The 15550-nt window shown below is 51.7% G+C and overlaps 3 protein-coding genes across 6 annotated transcripts; 1 reads left to right on the forward strand and 2 right to left on the reverse strand.

The window, feature by feature from the left end:
* Positions 1-2058: 2058 nt before the first annotated feature.
* Positions 2059-8353, reverse strand: naprt (nicotinate phosphoribosyltransferase). Of its 2 annotated transcripts, XM_086223517.1 has the most exons (13): positions 7964-8353; positions 6195-6322; positions 6037-6119; positions 5585-5715; positions 5395-5510; positions 4563-4759; positions 4092-4232; positions 3937-4021; positions 3774-3854; positions 3573-3675; positions 2895-3049; positions 2639-2746; positions 2060-2560 (listed from the first exon to the last, which is right to left on the reverse strand). In XM_086223517.1, the coding sequence occupies exons 1-13, from the start codon at positions 8208-8210 to the stop codon at positions 2474-2476; spliced, it is 1662 nt and encodes a 553-aa protein (XP_086079643.1). In that variant the 5' UTR covers positions 8211-8353; the 3' UTR covers positions 2060-2473. The 2 variants fall into 2 exon arrangements, with proteins under 2 accessions (XP_086079644.1, XP_086079643.1); XM_086223518.1 differs by lacking the exons at positions 6037-6119; positions 7964-8353 and adding an exon at positions 7539-7642 and having other exon boundaries at positions 2059-2560.
* A 710-nt stretch (positions 8354-9063) lies between these two features.
* c14h8orf82 (chromosome 14 C8orf82 homolog) lies at positions 9064-11643 on the reverse strand. The gene is made up of 3 exons (XM_086223526.1): positions 10594-11643; positions 9977-10025; positions 9064-9712 (listed from the first exon to the last, which is right to left on the reverse strand). The coding sequence occupies exons 1-3, from the start codon at positions 10756-10758 to the stop codon at positions 9234-9236; spliced, it is 693 nt and encodes a 230-aa protein (XP_086079652.1). The 5' UTR covers positions 10759-11643; the 3' UTR covers positions 9064-9233.
* A 306-nt stretch (positions 11644-11949) lies between these two features.
* LOC147249412 (MARVEL domain-containing protein 3) lies at positions 11950-14886 on the forward strand. Of its 3 annotated transcripts, none has more exons than XM_086223524.1 (4): positions 11950-12086; positions 12732-12841; positions 12970-13097; positions 13485-14886. In XM_086223524.1, the coding sequence occupies exons 2-4, from the start codon at positions 12741-12743 to the stop codon at positions 14141-14143; spliced, it is 888 nt and encodes a 295-aa protein (XP_086079650.1). In that variant the 5' UTR covers positions 11950-12086; positions 12732-12740; the 3' UTR covers positions 14144-14886. The 3 variants fall into 3 exon arrangements, with proteins under 3 accessions (XP_086079650.1, XP_086079648.1, XP_086079649.1); XM_086223522.1 differs by having other exon boundaries at positions 11991-12176; XM_086223523.1 differs by lacking the exon at positions 11950-12086 and adding an exon at positions 12167-12290.
* Positions 14887-15550: the final 664 nt, after the last annotated feature.

Below are 15550 nucleotides of genomic sequence, written 5' to 3' on the forward strand. Positions count from 1 at the left end.
TACCTCTGGACAAACCACCGTGAGCCGGAAGTCTTTTCCTGTTGTTCATGTCTTTTCCATACGACGCCGTCCTTGATCCTCTCAGATCCGGCTGTGGTATTTGTTCCTAAGCCTCCCTCATTCTCAAAGGGCAACGTGCAGCTCAGCCGACCGCGCTGGTCTTGAGGGGAAAATTCTCGTTAAGCACGAAACTGAACGAGCTTTTGTGAGCATCTGAGGAGCCTGGCAGACACCTGGAAGTGAGACTTCCCCCAGAACCTCAGTCAGGCGCTTCACGTTCTCAGCATCACACTCGTCAGACCATCACAGCGTAGTTTAGGGGGTGACAGGTGGACTCGCCCCAAACTCCATCCACGTAACCGGCGGCAGGGCCACCGATGCGTCCTGCACACTAAATACGTTTTACTTTACCTGCCAAGACGAAGACGTGCTGCAGCCAGCCATGGAGACCCACACCTCTATGACACAAGGAAGTTGTGCTCATGGGAAATGCAGTCTTCCCTGTAATTAACTTAGATGCTTGCGGCCAGAGGGGGCGCTTTCACACAGCCGAGTCAGCGTGGACGCACTGTTCTGCTGCTGAGCCTCAGCGTCTGTTGGCGCACGCTTGTGTGTCTGTTCAAAACACTGGAATTTGAACTGAAATTTAGTGCCAAAACTTTTTTTTACGGCCGCACTTTGGAACTTGTTGCTGCTTTAATATGAGCTGTTTATGGGGTTATCAGAGCTGTAATTGGGGGGCCAACAAATTAATGGCTACGCAAGTAACAGACGTTGAAATGGAGGTTGTTTACAGAGCCGATGGCCTGCGGGGAGACGTTCGGAGCCCAGGCAGGATGACACCAACACAGCAGCTGTAAAGTTACTGGTTGGCCTGCTTTCGATTCTTGACATTCTCCTTGCAGACATTATTGCTGCAGTTTTGTTTTGAATCAGTGTTCGAGACAGCAGGCGTGTAGTGCAGCGCCGTCCATCCAGCCGGATGACTTCAGCCTCTCCGCGTCTAATCAGCTCCACATGTGTGGACGCTGCTACAACCACTGGCCAGCTGGCAACCAATCACAGCGCCGGGACACTCTTCTCACGTGTCCTGGAGCAAAAAAGCAGACGGATGGAGGTTTCGGTAGCAAGGAGGGTTCGTGATCGAGGGATTGAAGAGGTTTTCAGTCAATTATTGAACCAGCTGGAGCCGGATTGGGAGTCAAAACCTGGTCGAGCACAAACAGGACGAGAGTCGTTATCAAGCAGGACACAATCAGCTTGTTGTGTCTGCCGTTGCTGCATCTACACCCAAAATTAAACCTGTGAACCGACAAGGAAGCTTTCAATCACTAACGAGGAAATGTAACACAATGATTGTGACTTTGCACCAAGGGGTTCTCAAAGGAAGGTCCTGGGACCTGCAGGGGTCTCTGGGGATGTTCCGAGAGGAGCAAAGTCAGAAAAAGCCCCAGAAGCCTCAAACAGTCAACTACAGAAGAGGCATCAATGATCTTCTGAATAAATCAGAGCCACAGCCGTCACAGGTGCAGGCCACATGTAGATAAACCTACAGCAGACGCCGCCCGCAGGTTTGTGCCACGCGTCCCTGCCGCCATCTTGCTCCGACCCTCTGACCTGTTAAGATGCCATCAGGCTGGTGGAAGACGTCTGACTTTTGTGCTGCTTTCAGGTGTTTGTATAAAAGAAAAGGCAAAACTGAACTAAGAACCAGGGAAAGACGGCTCCCAGGTGTCCGGCTGAGCCCGGTGATGTTAATCCCAGCAGGTCGTAACATAAAACTTTTACACGATCAGGTTCCGTGGCTGGGCTGATGGTAACAGAAGCTCATGCTAGCTTAGCAGGGGAAAAAAGACTAACATTGTCTATGCAATAATATATTAATAAGACGCTGGAAATGATGTCAGTCAAAAGTCTCCGTTGCTGGATGTGTTCCTGTGTCACGAGCGAAATCAAACTTAATAGCTCCCACACCGCTGAGGAGGGCTAACGTGCCGTTGCGGCTAGCGGCTCGCTGCGTGCTGGACTCACATCTGATGATCCACCACATTTACAACCAAGACTCGTCAGGAGACATCGCAGACATGAATTTATTGCTGTCCGAGCGTTGGTCCTCACACCCTCTGGGTTCAACGCTCGATGCACCAGAAATACACAGAGAGAATCAGGAGGGAGTTCCTCAGCAGTCGGAGGATCTGACACGCTGCGTGTCTGGGCGTCACGCTTGGTAAATAATATAGTAGAAGAAGAAGAATCAATTAATCAATCAGCAGGATATATCATTTGCTTCAGTGGCCCCCTGCTGGGTTCTTCGAGGTACAAAACCAGTTTAACCAGTTTGATAGGAATCCAATTTTTTCCTGGTATTTCCTGTATTTAGCTGTCAGGCCACGCATTTTACTGGAAGGCACTTTGGGGGACACACGAGTCCAGGAGGTGAGACGATGAATCGGGGATGGAGAGAACCTTTTCCTCAGTTGGCTAAGAGGAAGTTGCTGTAGTTGGAGCTGCCTCTTCGGGTTTCCGTCACCAGGCTGTGGAGTTTCTCTGACAGCGCCACCTGGTGGGAGGAGGAGAGGAAAGACTGTGGAACAGAAACGACTGAAGCATGCAGAGGAGCGGTGAGAGGGAGACTGACTGTGTAAGCGTCAGGCTCCTGCAGCCTGGTGTGTCGAGGGTTGAGGGTCTGGAGGGACGCCTGGACCTTCGCCCTGGTCTCTGCAGCGCTGCATGGAGGGTGTGTGACCTGGCCAGATGTGGGGGGGGGGGGGGGGGTACATTCATGAAGACCCACAGAGTCCAGCACCGCTGAAGACTGCAATATTCCTTCCAGCACAGTATTTCATGATGAGGTTGAAGTCACGTGCGCACACTCGCGTGTCTCCCTCACTCACCTGTCCTTTGGTAAACACTTCCTGTCTCAGACAGGTGACCTGAGCTGGAGTGACAGACAGAGAGGAGTCACAGCCCAGAGGATGGCAGCTGACTGGGAGCCCTGCCACGGGGGGAGACTCCCCCGCCAGACACACCAGGTCCAGGAAGGGATGACCTGCAGGACACAAGAGGTCAGAGCCCGACCAGGTCTACAGACACCAGGAAATAAACCTACGGGTCCTACAGCAAGTATGGAACGATTACTGGCGAGTTTCTCCATGCTGAGTACTACTGTACTAAAACTTGCAGTTGTCCTGCGTGTATCTTTTTATGACTATTTTACTTCTATAAAAACAGAATTAGAGTCAAAGACACTTATTAATACCTCCACTAAAAGGAGCCAAACCTCAGGGAAAACAACTCCTGATGGGCGGGCCCTCGCACCTACACGTCAATCAAATGATGCTTGTAACATCTGGCCAACGTCCCGTAACCACAAGGTGGCGCAATGAGAGTTCCTCCAATCAAACGCATGAAGTCTGGAAAAGATCTCACCATGCTGAGTCCAGCTACTACAGTTTCCTGTTCGATGACCATTTATCAAAGATGGCCGCCTCACCACGGTAACCTCTCAGTCTTCACAGTGACCTATGACCCGTCATGAGGTGACAGTCACCTACAGTAGCTGTGGTTCTCACCGTCAGCGTCGACCAGCCTGTAGACAGCTTTCCTCCCCGGGACGGTGCTCTTCTCCGGGTCCTCGCTGAGCTTCATCCTTGGCCTCCCCCTCACCTCCACCAGCTGACACACACACACACACACACACACACACACACACACACACAATTAACAGGATCCATTAGGAGAAGCACCGAGGGCTGCTGTGCGGGTCAGACCACCTTGTAGACGCAACCTAGCGAGGGTTGTTTGGTGCAGGTGACCAGGTGAGTTCCTACACCCACCACGTCGATCTCGTTCTCCTGAGACAAACACACACGGGTCATCACGGAACAGAGAGAAGTGAGAACACGGGCTGCACATTGCGGGGTCTGAGGGTTCTACCTTCTTGTTGAGCTCCGCCATGCTTTGCTCTGAGATGTTATTCGTCCCGACGATGATCAGAGAATCAAAGACAGACATGAAGAACCTGCAGACACAAATCAAATCAGCTCTGTTCCCTCTACCGAGGCGCTGACGCGACATGGCACCTCACTCACTGCTGGCTGCAGAGTCTGAAGACCCGGCGCACATCCACTGACTGCCTGCACAGGTCCCCGCTGTCCAACCGGACCCCCACCGGCCTGTAGCCCAGCTCGCACAGTGCCAGCGCCACGGCGCAGAAGTTCAGCAGGCCGCTGCTGCAGTAACCAGAGCACAGACTTAGTGGGACGGGACGGAAGAATCTAAGGTGACTGGTGGATGACACCACCGTGTGTCCAGGTCAGGGCTGAGGTTTGCTTTTATGTGATGACACCTAAACACAACACAGTGGGGTTTTTCTGTGGTTTTGAATTTTCCAATTAATGTAATTTCAAAGCAGAAGAAGAAGAGAGTTTCCTGTGTTTGTGTGATGGCGTGATTGGCGGTATGTCAGAAGCCAGACATTTGTGTTCTTTTATTGTTATAAATAAAGTTTAAAAGAAAGAGAAGCTCCATCACGTCCACGGTACGGAGGCATCAGGAGTTACCAGCTGACACTGTAGCTGTCAATCACAGGGAGGAAGTTCCGGGGGTAGGCGATGGCGTAGGACAGGAAGGCAGCCAGCTCGCCCTCACGGATCTTCCCGGGCTCCGCCCCCAGGAGCTCACACACACGGCTCAGCCAGCCTTTCGTCAGCGAGATGAAGTCAACGGGGGTGGAGTCTCCGCTCATCGCCACCACAGTCTGATAACAAAAATGATCAGAACAACGCACAGTTTAGTAAACCACTGGACCCACGGCCAGTTTGTGTTTACCAGCTGGTGCTCACTGACGTCCGGGTCAGGAGGAGAATCCTGACACAAAATCAACTTTTGGAAGATTTTTGGCAACGAGTGATTTTGTAGATTAAAAAAAGGAGGGATTTATTCAATTTCAGCATTATTGACAAGTAAGTGGATGAAAATCGAGCATTTTCTAAACTTTCCAGACTTCACATAACTCTGACTTTAGCCTGTGAAACTGTCAAGTAATCAAAACAAAGAGGAACATCTTTCCTACTCGCTGGTGGCTGGAGTGGGTGCCTACGCTGCAGACAGCAGTGACCCCTACGGTGTGAGCTGCAGCCCTCTGGTGGGCAATGCAGGTACTGCATGTTAGTTGGTGTCGGGTTGAATGAAGAATGTTCACTTATTTTCAATTGGAGATACAACATAAAATATTTGTGACAAATACATGCTGATGGTGGGTCGAGGCGTGGCTCTAGGAGCGTTCTCTCATCGTGTGAAAGGATTCAGACGTCACTGCTCACTACACGGACTCAAGTTCTCACAAGGATCATGTTTGCCTGCTGCAAGCTGATTGGCTGAGAGAACACTCACTTGTGGCCACACCTCCTCCAGGGAGGTAAAGGAAGTGACGTACGAGTGCGCCATCGTCCCTGCCACGGGGATCCCGAACAGGAAACCAGCCTGAACGTTACTGGTGAGATCAAACCCTACAAAACAGATTCACCAGTGAACACGAGCCGTTACAGAGTGAGCGACCAGCGAGCCACAACGCCGCAGTCACCTCCTATATATGTGTATCGTGAGGCAGTGAGTCCTCCATCTGGTCCCTGAGCCCTGCGCAGGCCCATCTCCATCAGCCTCCTCCCCGGGCCGGCCGCCAGGCGGAAACGGGCAGCGTTGCTGCACACCAGACTGGAAGAAGAGGAGAAACAGGCGGATCTTGGTTGGATTGGATGAAAACGTCTTCACGCTAATAAAACACGACGTTCAAGTCTGAACGCGCAGCTGGGAAGTGTGAAAGCTGCGATCCTGAACAAGGATGATGACAAGCAAACAAGTCTCAAAAGGCCTGTTTTCTGAACGGAGTTTGGATCTGATCAGCTACCGTGAGCTTGACCTGGCGCTTTCCAGACTCGTCCTGGACCAAAAGCAAACGTGGGTGTCGTTATGTGGTTATTGGCGGTTAAAGGACTGAGACGTTCTGCTTCCCAGCAGAGCTCCGGCTCGTCCTACCTGGCATAGTTGACCAGGCACAGTAGGCTGGTCTCCAGCAGCTGAACCACGGCCAGCGGACCCGCCACCTCCAGCAGGGGCACCTGCACATGATTAAGACACATGCTACCTTTGACCTTTGACCTTTGAATTCCATCTCGCACAGCCCTGCTACTCACCCTGGCAAAGACCACAGTGCCCTCTGGGACGGAGCGGAGCGTGACGCCGGAGCAGTCCAGGCCTCGCAGGAACTGGAAGAAGGCGGGGTCAGTGTCCGAGGGCAGGACAGAGCGCAGGAAGTCCACATCTGCATGAAACACAACCAGAACTCGGACAGCTGGAACTCAGCTGGCCGTTCAGATCAACAACGGAGGGCATAGAGCTTCCATGTGCTCTTACACAAGCACACTTGTCCTCCATGTGTCCTCTCTGGCTCACGTGTCTTGTCTCTCCACATGTTTACGAGGAGGGAGACTGATCTAATAACCTCCTAATCTCATCTGCAGGCTGCCGGAAGACTTTTAGGGTTGCGGCTGTGACGAGTCTGAGCCTCTTCATGCTACAATTCAACTGTCGACTACAGAAGTACAACTTTAAAGACACCAAAGTAGCTTTGGCACAGAGTCTAAGAGCCCCGGCGGTTGCAGGACGTGTGGTTTTAGTTCTTGTCCACTTTAGGAGACTAAGATGGTCGTGAAACGGTGTTTTTTCCTCTCTAACGGCCACTATCAGTGTTGCCAATCCACCGTACCAAGCTGTCCTGGTCGCTGCTCAAGGGGAATGCAGTCCAGAGGAGGATCGCTGACTGACCAGAGGAGGCGCTAGAGCAGCAGCCCTCCTCTACCGACTGGAGGCAACACAACTGACATGTTTGACATTCATCCAAAAACCTTCAAGCGACACGAGGTTTGCAAAAACTTTAGGCTGACGAAGGAAATGCTGATTACAGAAAAAAATAACACTAAAAATCAATTAAAATCAGAAATTACATCAGTAATCAAACCAGCAGAGGGCAGCAGCTCGCCTCCACTGCATCTGGTCTGCCTCAAATTAAGAGAAGAAAAAGAAAGAAACTCAATCTTCCTCTAAAATAATAAATGCAGAAGTTCTTCACCTCAGACACTCAGGAGGGAACGTCAAGTTGGTTGATTCATGAAAAAACCATCCTGAAGGAGGTCTTCATTTGTTCACATTCTGAACACAACTGGATTGGCATGTATTACACACACACGTAGAGATACACGTCTATATGTGTGTATGTATTTATATACACACATATAGACGTGCTTCTATACTCATGTGTGGGTTCATTAGTTTAAATGTGATATTAGAGATGTTTTAATTGCCTGACAGCCAAATTAAAATGTTAAAATCTAGTTTGATAAAATCCACCTTCCAACAACGCAGGAGACTCGCAGTTCGGCTGGGCAACAACGCGAATAAACAGAAACTCTCTCTCTCTCTCACACACACACACACACACACACACACAAACAATATTCTACTAATAAGCAATCAATAACCTTGACGTTCTGTTGCGTGGCTTCCCCGCGTTCGCGCATGCGTGAAGGGGTTTCGTGACGATCACGTTTCTGTTATCTAGTGAAATTACATACCAGAGCCCAACGACACACACACACACACACACACACACACACACACACACACACACCAGCAGCTGCGTGAACACGCGTGGAAGCTTCTCGTCGCTCCGTGTTCTGGAGATTAAAGCGATTCTTGTGTGCCAAAGTTCAAAGTTCACGGTCGATTCCCACTGGGATCCCGCGGAGAGCCTCTCACGAGGGGGCGCGATTGCGCAACCGCGGCGGAATGCGGAGGACGAAAAGTCGCGCCGATGAGGTGAAAAACAATAATGAGAATAAAAATAATGAGAAGGTTCTGGTTCACCGGGACCGACCCGCCAGGGGGAGCCGTCCGGGTCGCTCACCTCCGTCCGTGAAGCGGAAGCCCCGCAGGAACAGCAGGCAGTCGTGCAGCCCAGCGAACACCGAGAAGCCGCCGCCGAACGGGTTCTCGCGGAAGAAGAGCTCGAACACGGCGGGCTCCTGGTGCCGCCCGGCCCGCCAGTAGGCGTAGGCCATGGTGAACTGGTAGAGGTCGGTGAGCAGCGGCGGGATCCGCTCCCGCACCGAGCGCTCCGTGGTCCCGTGTGTGTGGCTGGACGGCGCTGCCATGTTCCCCAGACCCTGGCCCCGGGGTCACTGAGCCGGGATCTCTGGGACTTGCAGTTCCGCACCGAGGCAGCAGGGAAGCTCGCCGTCCGGATCCCGAGGTCTCGCTGGCAGCTCAAAGACGTTCGACTCGGAGTTCTTCAGATGAAAACGAGCTCTCTGAAAAGTTTCTTTTTATTAAAACAACTTCGTGTGAGCAAGTTTGTGTTTCGTGCTCTGGTTTATTGGCGTTGACTCATCAGAAGCGATCACCCTGCTGTCAGGGAGGAAACTCGGGCTACTGGAGTAGGGGCCAGTGTTAGCCAGTATCCTACTGGGTTAACTGGTCCTGGTGGTGCCACTCAGTCACCAGTTAACAGTCCATCACAGCAGAACTAACAGAAGTACTCCGGCCCAAACACTCATTCAAATATGTTACTATTAGCTGCAATGTGTTAAAGTAAAAGTACCTTTGTTTGATATACAAGTTGCTGCAACATTACTGGGGAGCAGTTTAGATTTCCCTCTGACGTTTGATTTATTGATCATCTGAATATTAACAGAAATGAAAGCTGGTTAGCAGGAGCCGTCTTTGACGCTTGTGATGCATCGCTGAAAACAGAAGTACAAGTACCACGAAAGGTCGTGGCCAAGTGACCTCCACGGTTACTAAGTGCACATTAGGATCTGACAAATGATTTCTGTCTAATATTTTTGGTTCCAGATGAGAAGGCGGCAGCGACCCTTCGTAGAGGAATAACCAGCGTTAGCATCCGCCTCTGTAGCTCCCTCACCCGCCCTCCGCTCCCACGTCACGCCACACACTTGTCGAAGGACAACAACACTTCCAGTCTGGGTGTCAGGGATGGAACTGTAATTACAGCATCAGGACATTTCTATCATCAGACCCCCGGCAACCACACAAGCTGCTTCAGTCCCACTGAGTCCTTCATGAGCTCAGCAGCAGCAGTCGTAGTAGAAGTAGTAATAGTAGTAGTGGTAGTACATATGTTCCCATCTCAGTTGACCTTTGACCCACCAGTGTCATTAACCCACCCCTCCCTCCTGCCCACTGCTCTCTTCTTCTGTGGGGAAGCTTCCCGCAAGCTCATTGGTCAGTGTGTGCTCCTGCCCCGCCCACAGGAAATGCGTCGGCTGTCCTGATTGGCTCTGCTCTGCATCGTAGACAAAGAACGGGCTGAGCTCGATGGCCAGGGCTGACCTCACCAGTCCGACGCCGCCGGTCCGCTCAGAACAGGGGTGGTAAACGCGTCCGCTAACAGGATGCATGTACAACGCCTCCGGACGGAACGCCGCTGTCAGCTTCTCCGCCCCACCGCAGAAAGACAGCAGCTCCTGGTCGCCTGTGGTTCCCTGTAGCAGGTGGGTGAAGACAACCGGGCGGTCATCACAGCGCAGGAAGTTCCTCTCCCTGCCACACAGAGACAGGAAGGGGAAGTCGTCTTGGTAGCGCCCACTCTGGTTCAGACGCAGACGACTGAAGAAGAAGACCAGGAAGTGTTTATCTGGTCAGAGGGAGACAGACGAGGACAGAAGCTCTGATGTCACACTGAGATTTGCCACCGTGTTGTTGTGTAGTTCAGAACAGACTGAGCAGCACACGTCTGATGAGCAAAATCTTTTCTTTAGTTCACGTTTACTCAGACGTCCTCCATCTTTACCACTGGAGCTCGTGGCTCCGGTGGCTGGGCGGCGGGCAGCTCACCCGGACAGGCGGCCAGTCCTGCAAAACCCACTGCACACAGAATCAGGCCTGCGTGTGTTGGTACCTTTGAAGCAGGTGACGAAGTTCTTGACCTTTGTGTCGTCCAGGAAGAGCTGCAGGTGGAGCACAAAAGAACACGCAAGCTGTTCAGCGCCGCCGGGACATTACAGCTGCAAATATCCACTAAGATAATCTGCATGATACATTAAATTATCAGTCTGTCTTACAACTTGTCACACTTGTAATTCGCAGACACCTAAAACCCCCAAACTGAACTCCACTCCTCCATGAAACAGAACTTTGAGAGTCCTTCAGAAATCTACGTTTGTCTGTCATTTCCCTCTCGGACACCACCAGCCTCATGTGTTAGCAGGAATTAGCATTAGCATAACTGCTGAAGTCCGTGACAGGTCGACAGTGAGCGCCACCATCCGTCTTCTGTATTTTTCATCGTATTTTCACTCAGACTGCGAGTGTCAAGCTCATCTAAGTAACCTAAACTATTCAAGATGTTTTAACCAAGACGTTAAAAGCAAGGGTTTTTTACAGGTGTCATGTAAACAGTACCTGATGAAGCCTGAGATCTAAGGGACCCTCGACCTCTATAACTGGCTTACGCGCAATCAAAGCTTAGTACATATTAAAATAGTTCAATTCTGTGGCACCAGACCGAATTCTCACCTGTCCTTGGTGGTCGATGTAGTAGAAATACTCCCGGATCCGTGGTTCGGGGCTCTGGCCCTGGATGTATGCAGAGGCGGTTCTGGAGCTAATGTAGCCGGCGGGAGAGCGGCGTAGAGCGGCCAGACCTCTACAGCCAAGGGCCGCTGTCCGGAGCGACCACATGACCCGGGAGAACGGCTATTTAATGCGGATAAAGCTGGCGAGCCGGAGCAACAGGGGAGTTACAATGTCAACCAGGGCGAAGACATGAAGTTAAACTACGTCAAGTGACCTGATGTTTGTCCCCATGTTGATGTTTATGGAACTCAACCCGGAAGCGTTTGGGTTGAAACAATGGCGTTGATTCCAGCTGCTGCCACCTAGCGGACAGAGTTGGTAGCACACATTCGAGGAGCTTCCCACTCCGCCGCCAACGCGCACAAATCCAATAAAATAACCTCGCCATTCTCTGGAACGCCGAACACACACAATATTTCTACCTGTCGAACCGAGTTTGGCCGATTGTCAGCTTAGATATTCATCGTTTGCCATTGCAGCTGCTGGCTGACTATTTTTCTTGATTCAGTCATTCACAGAAGAAGAAAACTCCCAGTTCGGTCACAGACAGCCTGCTGGGCTGTGCAGATGTCAGGACTCATCTCATCAACATGTTTGTTTCTCAGCAGGATTCACACTCAGAGCTCCATGATTCGGATTCACCACTGCGCTGAGTACTATGATGGCCGAGATACGAGTTCTACTCGTAAGAGCAGTGTGCAGCATGTACCACACAGTCCATCAACATCAGCGGCTGACCCGAAGTGCATTATGGGTCACATCACAACTGCAAATAGGACCAAATTCACCGCCTCAGCAGAAACGACTGGTAAATGACATTATTTTGACCGTGGAAACGTCACTTTTGTGGACTACAGGTCCTCTAACAGTCCGCTAACAGGGGAGGGACTTCAGTCCACGACTCATTCTAATATTTTCAGCTTTGAAAGTTAATCTAAATCAGGGGTGTCAAACTGGTCCAGTAAGGGCCGGTGTGGCTGCAGGTTTTCAATCCAACCCAGCAAAAGCAACACCTGATCCAACAAATGAGCGGTGAGGCCACAGCTTGATTGATTTAAGCTGAATCAGGTGTTGCTTTTGCTGGGTTGGATTGAAAACCTGCAGCCACACCGGCCCTTACTGGACCAGTTTGACACCTGTGAAATAAATAAATAATAAATATATTTATAATCTTTAATCTTGCAACCTGGAAGTTAATCCATTGAGAGGTTGTAAAAGGTTCTTGGATGTGGAGTCTGAGGGCTTTGCTCTCAGTCTTGCTTGAAAGAGGCGGTTCAGCCCCCCCCCCCCCCCCCACACACACACACACACACACACACACACACGTACAATGGCTCCTGAGGCTGCACTGCCGGACTCCCGCTCACCAGAGGCTGCAGCTGGTTCACATACCAGAGCCAAAGCCCCGCCCTCCTCTGACGTAGCTCCTCCAGGTAGGGTGAGACCGTTCACCTGGACTCACAACACACGACCTGACCTAATGATGGCTTTCTAATCGGACTTCGCCCTTCTTCCGCTTCACGGTAAGGCGCCTCGCTGCTTCCTCCTCTGGAACTGAAACCCGGTGGACGAACTAAACTGGGAGAAGTTGTTTTCACCTCCTCAAGCGTCTGAGGCTCCGAGCGGAAGCGACGCAGGTTCTGGGTCGTTCCACTGGCTCACCACAGTCGCTCACGTCTGGTTTCCAACTCTGTTCGCCTCCCAGCGGCTTCTTCCTCCTCGTTTCCACGGGTGTCGGTGGAGGGAGGGCGGTTAGCTCACCAGCTCGAGCCCCGCAGTTAGGGACCGTCGTTAAATGGCTGCTCGGACTCAATCACTGTCGCTGCCTAAACCTTCCAGAACAATAACAAATAAGTTGTTATTATTGTTGTTGTTGTTGTTGTCGTTCAGGCTTGAACCTGGACAGCTCGAGGTCTCATGTTCTTGCGTCTCTCGTCCATCCACGTTCTGTTCTTAAAACCATCAGAAGCTCGCGAATCCGCGAAGTTTCAACCGGAACTTCCTGATCGAACCCAAACTTTCATGAACGGTTGAGTTGTTTCAAATCCACGGGTCAAAGGTCAGTTTCTGTATCTCAGTCGGCAGGTATGAGCCACCCGCCTCGTTCAAACCGGGGCCACCGGGAGAGGAACGGGGATCCCCGGCAGTACCGTGAGTCACATGACGAGCGACGGTCATCACATGACAGGTGGGTTGAAGTGAATTTTCCTTACAACAGTGTGTTATCATCTCTCCAGCTCAACACGAATACACAACAGATAAACAGGTGATGAGTAGAATCCTCTGAGCTCATCCTGTCTGTCCGGTCTGCTGCAGGAACTCCTCTCGACCCCCCTACTACCCCAGAGACCCGGACCACCACCCCCCCAAGCATGTGCGGGAGGTGCGAACAGAGCACCGGGAACATCACGACTCCAAGTGCACACACATGTGCTCCAGGAGAGGTGAGACGGTCCGGAGGAGAAACCAGCAGCTCAGTCTGGATACTGGACGGACTGGTTTTTCCTCGGCTCACTTCCTGCTCTCTGGAGCTGACGTCAGTTTCTGTTAAGCAGCAGCAGCAGCAAACTTGAGTTCACAGCCCTCAGAGCGTTAATAACACAACCCGGGGGGGGGGGGGGGTAGTCATGGGGGTCAGCTGGGACAGCCCCTTAGCATGTCAGCAACGAGGTGTTTTTCATAACTCGTGTATTTCTCCTGAAGTTAAGTTCTGCTGTCTCCACCAAACTCCTCCTGAGGAACGACTCGTTCAAAGTGAAGCGGATCTGAACCCATCGAGCCGATCACTGCTTGACCGGATGATTTCGGTGTTGACTTCCCTCTCCTCTCAGGCGTCGTCCTGATCTGCTCCGTCCTGACCAACGGCCTGGTCCTGATCTGCGTGGTCGCCGCCCAGATGGTGACGTCGGGCATGTCCTCGATGGGGGGGCTCGGGGGCTTCAACATCAACTCCAACTTCAACCTGCAGGGGACGCAGCTGCAGCAGGTGCGAGACCTGGACATGCAGTACAGCCAGATGAGGGCGCCGGGCATCTACGGCGGCATCGCCTTCAGCCTGACCATGGGCGTGGTCTCGCTGCTTTTCGTGGTCGCCGGGGGCAAACCCCCCCACCTCATGTCCCGCAAGCTTCTGATCGGAGCGCTGTTGTTTCAGGCAGTAGGGGCTGTGGCATACATCGTGGCGATTGGTCTGTACCTGCACTTCATCATCAGTGTCAACGCCACGGAGGTGTGTCAGCAGCGTGAGCGGCTGTACTCACACAACGGGTACACCTGGATGAACTGTGATGTCAGCGGGGCGGACGCAGCAGTGGCGTTGTTCGGGATCATCACAGCCATCCTGTACACCGCTGGGACGGTTCTGACCATCCAAACCATCCGATGGGTGAAGCACTACCTGCAGGAGCGGAAACGGCGTGAGGTGGAGCGGCAGCAGCCTCGATCCCACCCACAGAGGGCGCCGCTGAGTCCTGAAACCACCTCAGTGTGAGGGGGAGGGACTCACATGCTCAGACCAGACGAGTAGAGTACATACTCACGCACAGGCAGACCTGTCCTCAAAACACAGTTTAAAAAGCTGGTTTTCTGAATGGAGTTCTGATCTGCGGCAGTTCCAGAATCTTTACATCGATTTGTGTTTGAACCCAAACTCACATTTAGGTTCTTGTAGACTTTTGTTTCTGGACAAATTTTATAATCTGAGTTAAAAACCACTAACAGTTCTGGTTTGCCATCTTAAACTTGGATTTAAGGGTTTGGGGATGAAGAGAGAGCAGCAGGGGGCCGACGTCCCACTCAGGAGGATCCGAGTCCACCCTGCCACTAACTACCCGGCTCTCTGGTCACTGGAAGTACAGTCAAGAGTCCCGACCTCCACTGGGATCCTCGGGATCCACTCTGAGGAATCAACCAGGCTCTCCAGATCTGCCGGGGGCTCTGGTCCTCAACACTTCCTGCTAGTTTGAGCAAATCGTGCTGAACAGAAGCAGGTGACTAGAGAACTTCCTGGTGGAGGAACCACGTTTAGAACATTTTAATATTTGTCTTATAAACATTATTTTTTAGTTCACCCGTCTGTTGTGCCACTCGCTGTCTAAAATGATAAATCTTAGTTTTTGTGGTTTGTGAATGTGTGTAACGTACATATGAATCCATGTTTTTGTATCAAGGTTTGGTTTTATCAGGTTTGACAAAGTTTCTCACCAAATAAACCAACAATGTGACTCCACCTGAGATGCTGGCTTGATAAGTATGAAACATCCAGTAGGGGGCATTAGACCTCAGGACACCTGCAGTTTCAGGATTTGATCTTGGAGGATTTCTGCCAGAAAGCTTCAGTCCCACAGAAATACGGGCTACCTTTCATTAAACCTAAAAAAAAAAGTTGATTTCTGATTGACTTGGTTGCTAAAACCAACGTTTCCTGATGAGATCCTGCACATCTCCACGGCGGTGGCGAGCCCCCGGCTGTGCCACCAGTGAGGCCGACCTCCCACCGGAGTCCTGGACAGGAGCTCGGGATGCATTTGGTTGATTTCAGGTCAGGGCAACAGGAGCCATCAAAGGACGCCATCTTTTACGTGGTGAACCGCTGATCTGGCTGCTTCTGGGTTCTTTCCAGCCAAACTTCCCTTGTGCTGTTCTGGTCACTCCTTGCCCCCCCACCCCCCACCCAGCGGACTCCTGCCAGCCATGATCCCACTGCTCCACACCCCCTCCGCACTGACCCACGATGGGCCACAGAGGACACATTGTTCAATTACGACATATTTACCAACAAGAGAAACCCACCAGTGAGGTAACGAGCCGCGCTCCAAAAATACCGCCGCAGACATCACAATGCGGCGATTGTAGAAGAGCACAAAGACAGCGAGACTGGGGGGAGGAATGAATGTTC

The sequence above is a fragment of the Aulostomus chinensis genome, chromosome 14 (assembly GCF_037954235.1).
Source record: "Aulostomus chinensis isolate RoL2024-O1b breed Wild chromosome 14, RoL_Achi_v1.0, whole genome shotgun sequence".
NCBI classification, from domain to species: Eukaryota; Metazoa; Chordata; class Actinopteri; order Syngnathiformes; family Aulostomidae; genus Aulostomus; species Aulostomus chinensis.

What these genes read in the sequence shown, in the direction of transcription:
- naprt (XM_086223517.1), bottom strand. Translation starts at nt 8,210, where the DNA reads ATGGCAGCGCCGTCCAGCCACACACACGGGACCACGGAGCGCTCGGTG. An exon ending in TTCAGACTCTGCAGCCAGCA is followed by an intron (nt 4,022 to 4,091) that starts GTGAGTGAGGTG and finishes TTGTGTCTGCAG; the next exon opens with GTTCTTCATGTCTGTCTTTG. An exon ending in TGGCGGAGCTCAACAAGAAG is followed by an intron (nt 3,855 to 3,936) that starts GTAGAACCCTCA and finishes TGTTTGTCTCAG; the next exon opens with GAGAACGAGATCGACGTGGT.
- c14h8orf82 (XM_086223526.1), bottom strand. Translation starts at nt 10,758, where the DNA reads ATGTGGTCGCTCCGGACAGCGGCCCTTGGCTGTAGAGGTCTGGCCGCT. An exon ending in ACATCGACCACCAAGGACAG is followed by an intron (nt 10,026 to 10,593) that starts GTGAGAATTCGG and finishes CTCCACCTGCAG; the next exon opens with CTCTTCCTGGACGACACAAA. An exon ending in CTTCGTCACCTGCTTCAAAG is followed by an intron (nt 9,713 to 9,976) that starts GTACCAACACAC and finishes CCCTCTGACCAG; the next exon opens with ATAAACACTTCCTGGTCTTC.
- LOC147249412 (XM_086223524.1), top strand. Translation starts at nt 12,741, where the DNA reads ATGAGCCACCCGCCTCGTTCAAACCGGGGCCACCGGGAGAGGAACGGG. An exon ending in CGACGGTCATCACATGACAG is followed by an intron (nt 12,842 to 12,969) that starts GTGGGTTGAAGT and finishes GGTCTGCTGCAG; the next exon opens with GAACTCCTCTCGACCCCCCT. An exon ending in ACACATGTGCTCCAGGAGAG is followed by an intron (nt 13,098 to 13,484) that starts GTGAGACGGTCC and finishes CTCTCCTCTCAG; the next exon opens with GCGTCGTCCTGATCTGCTCC.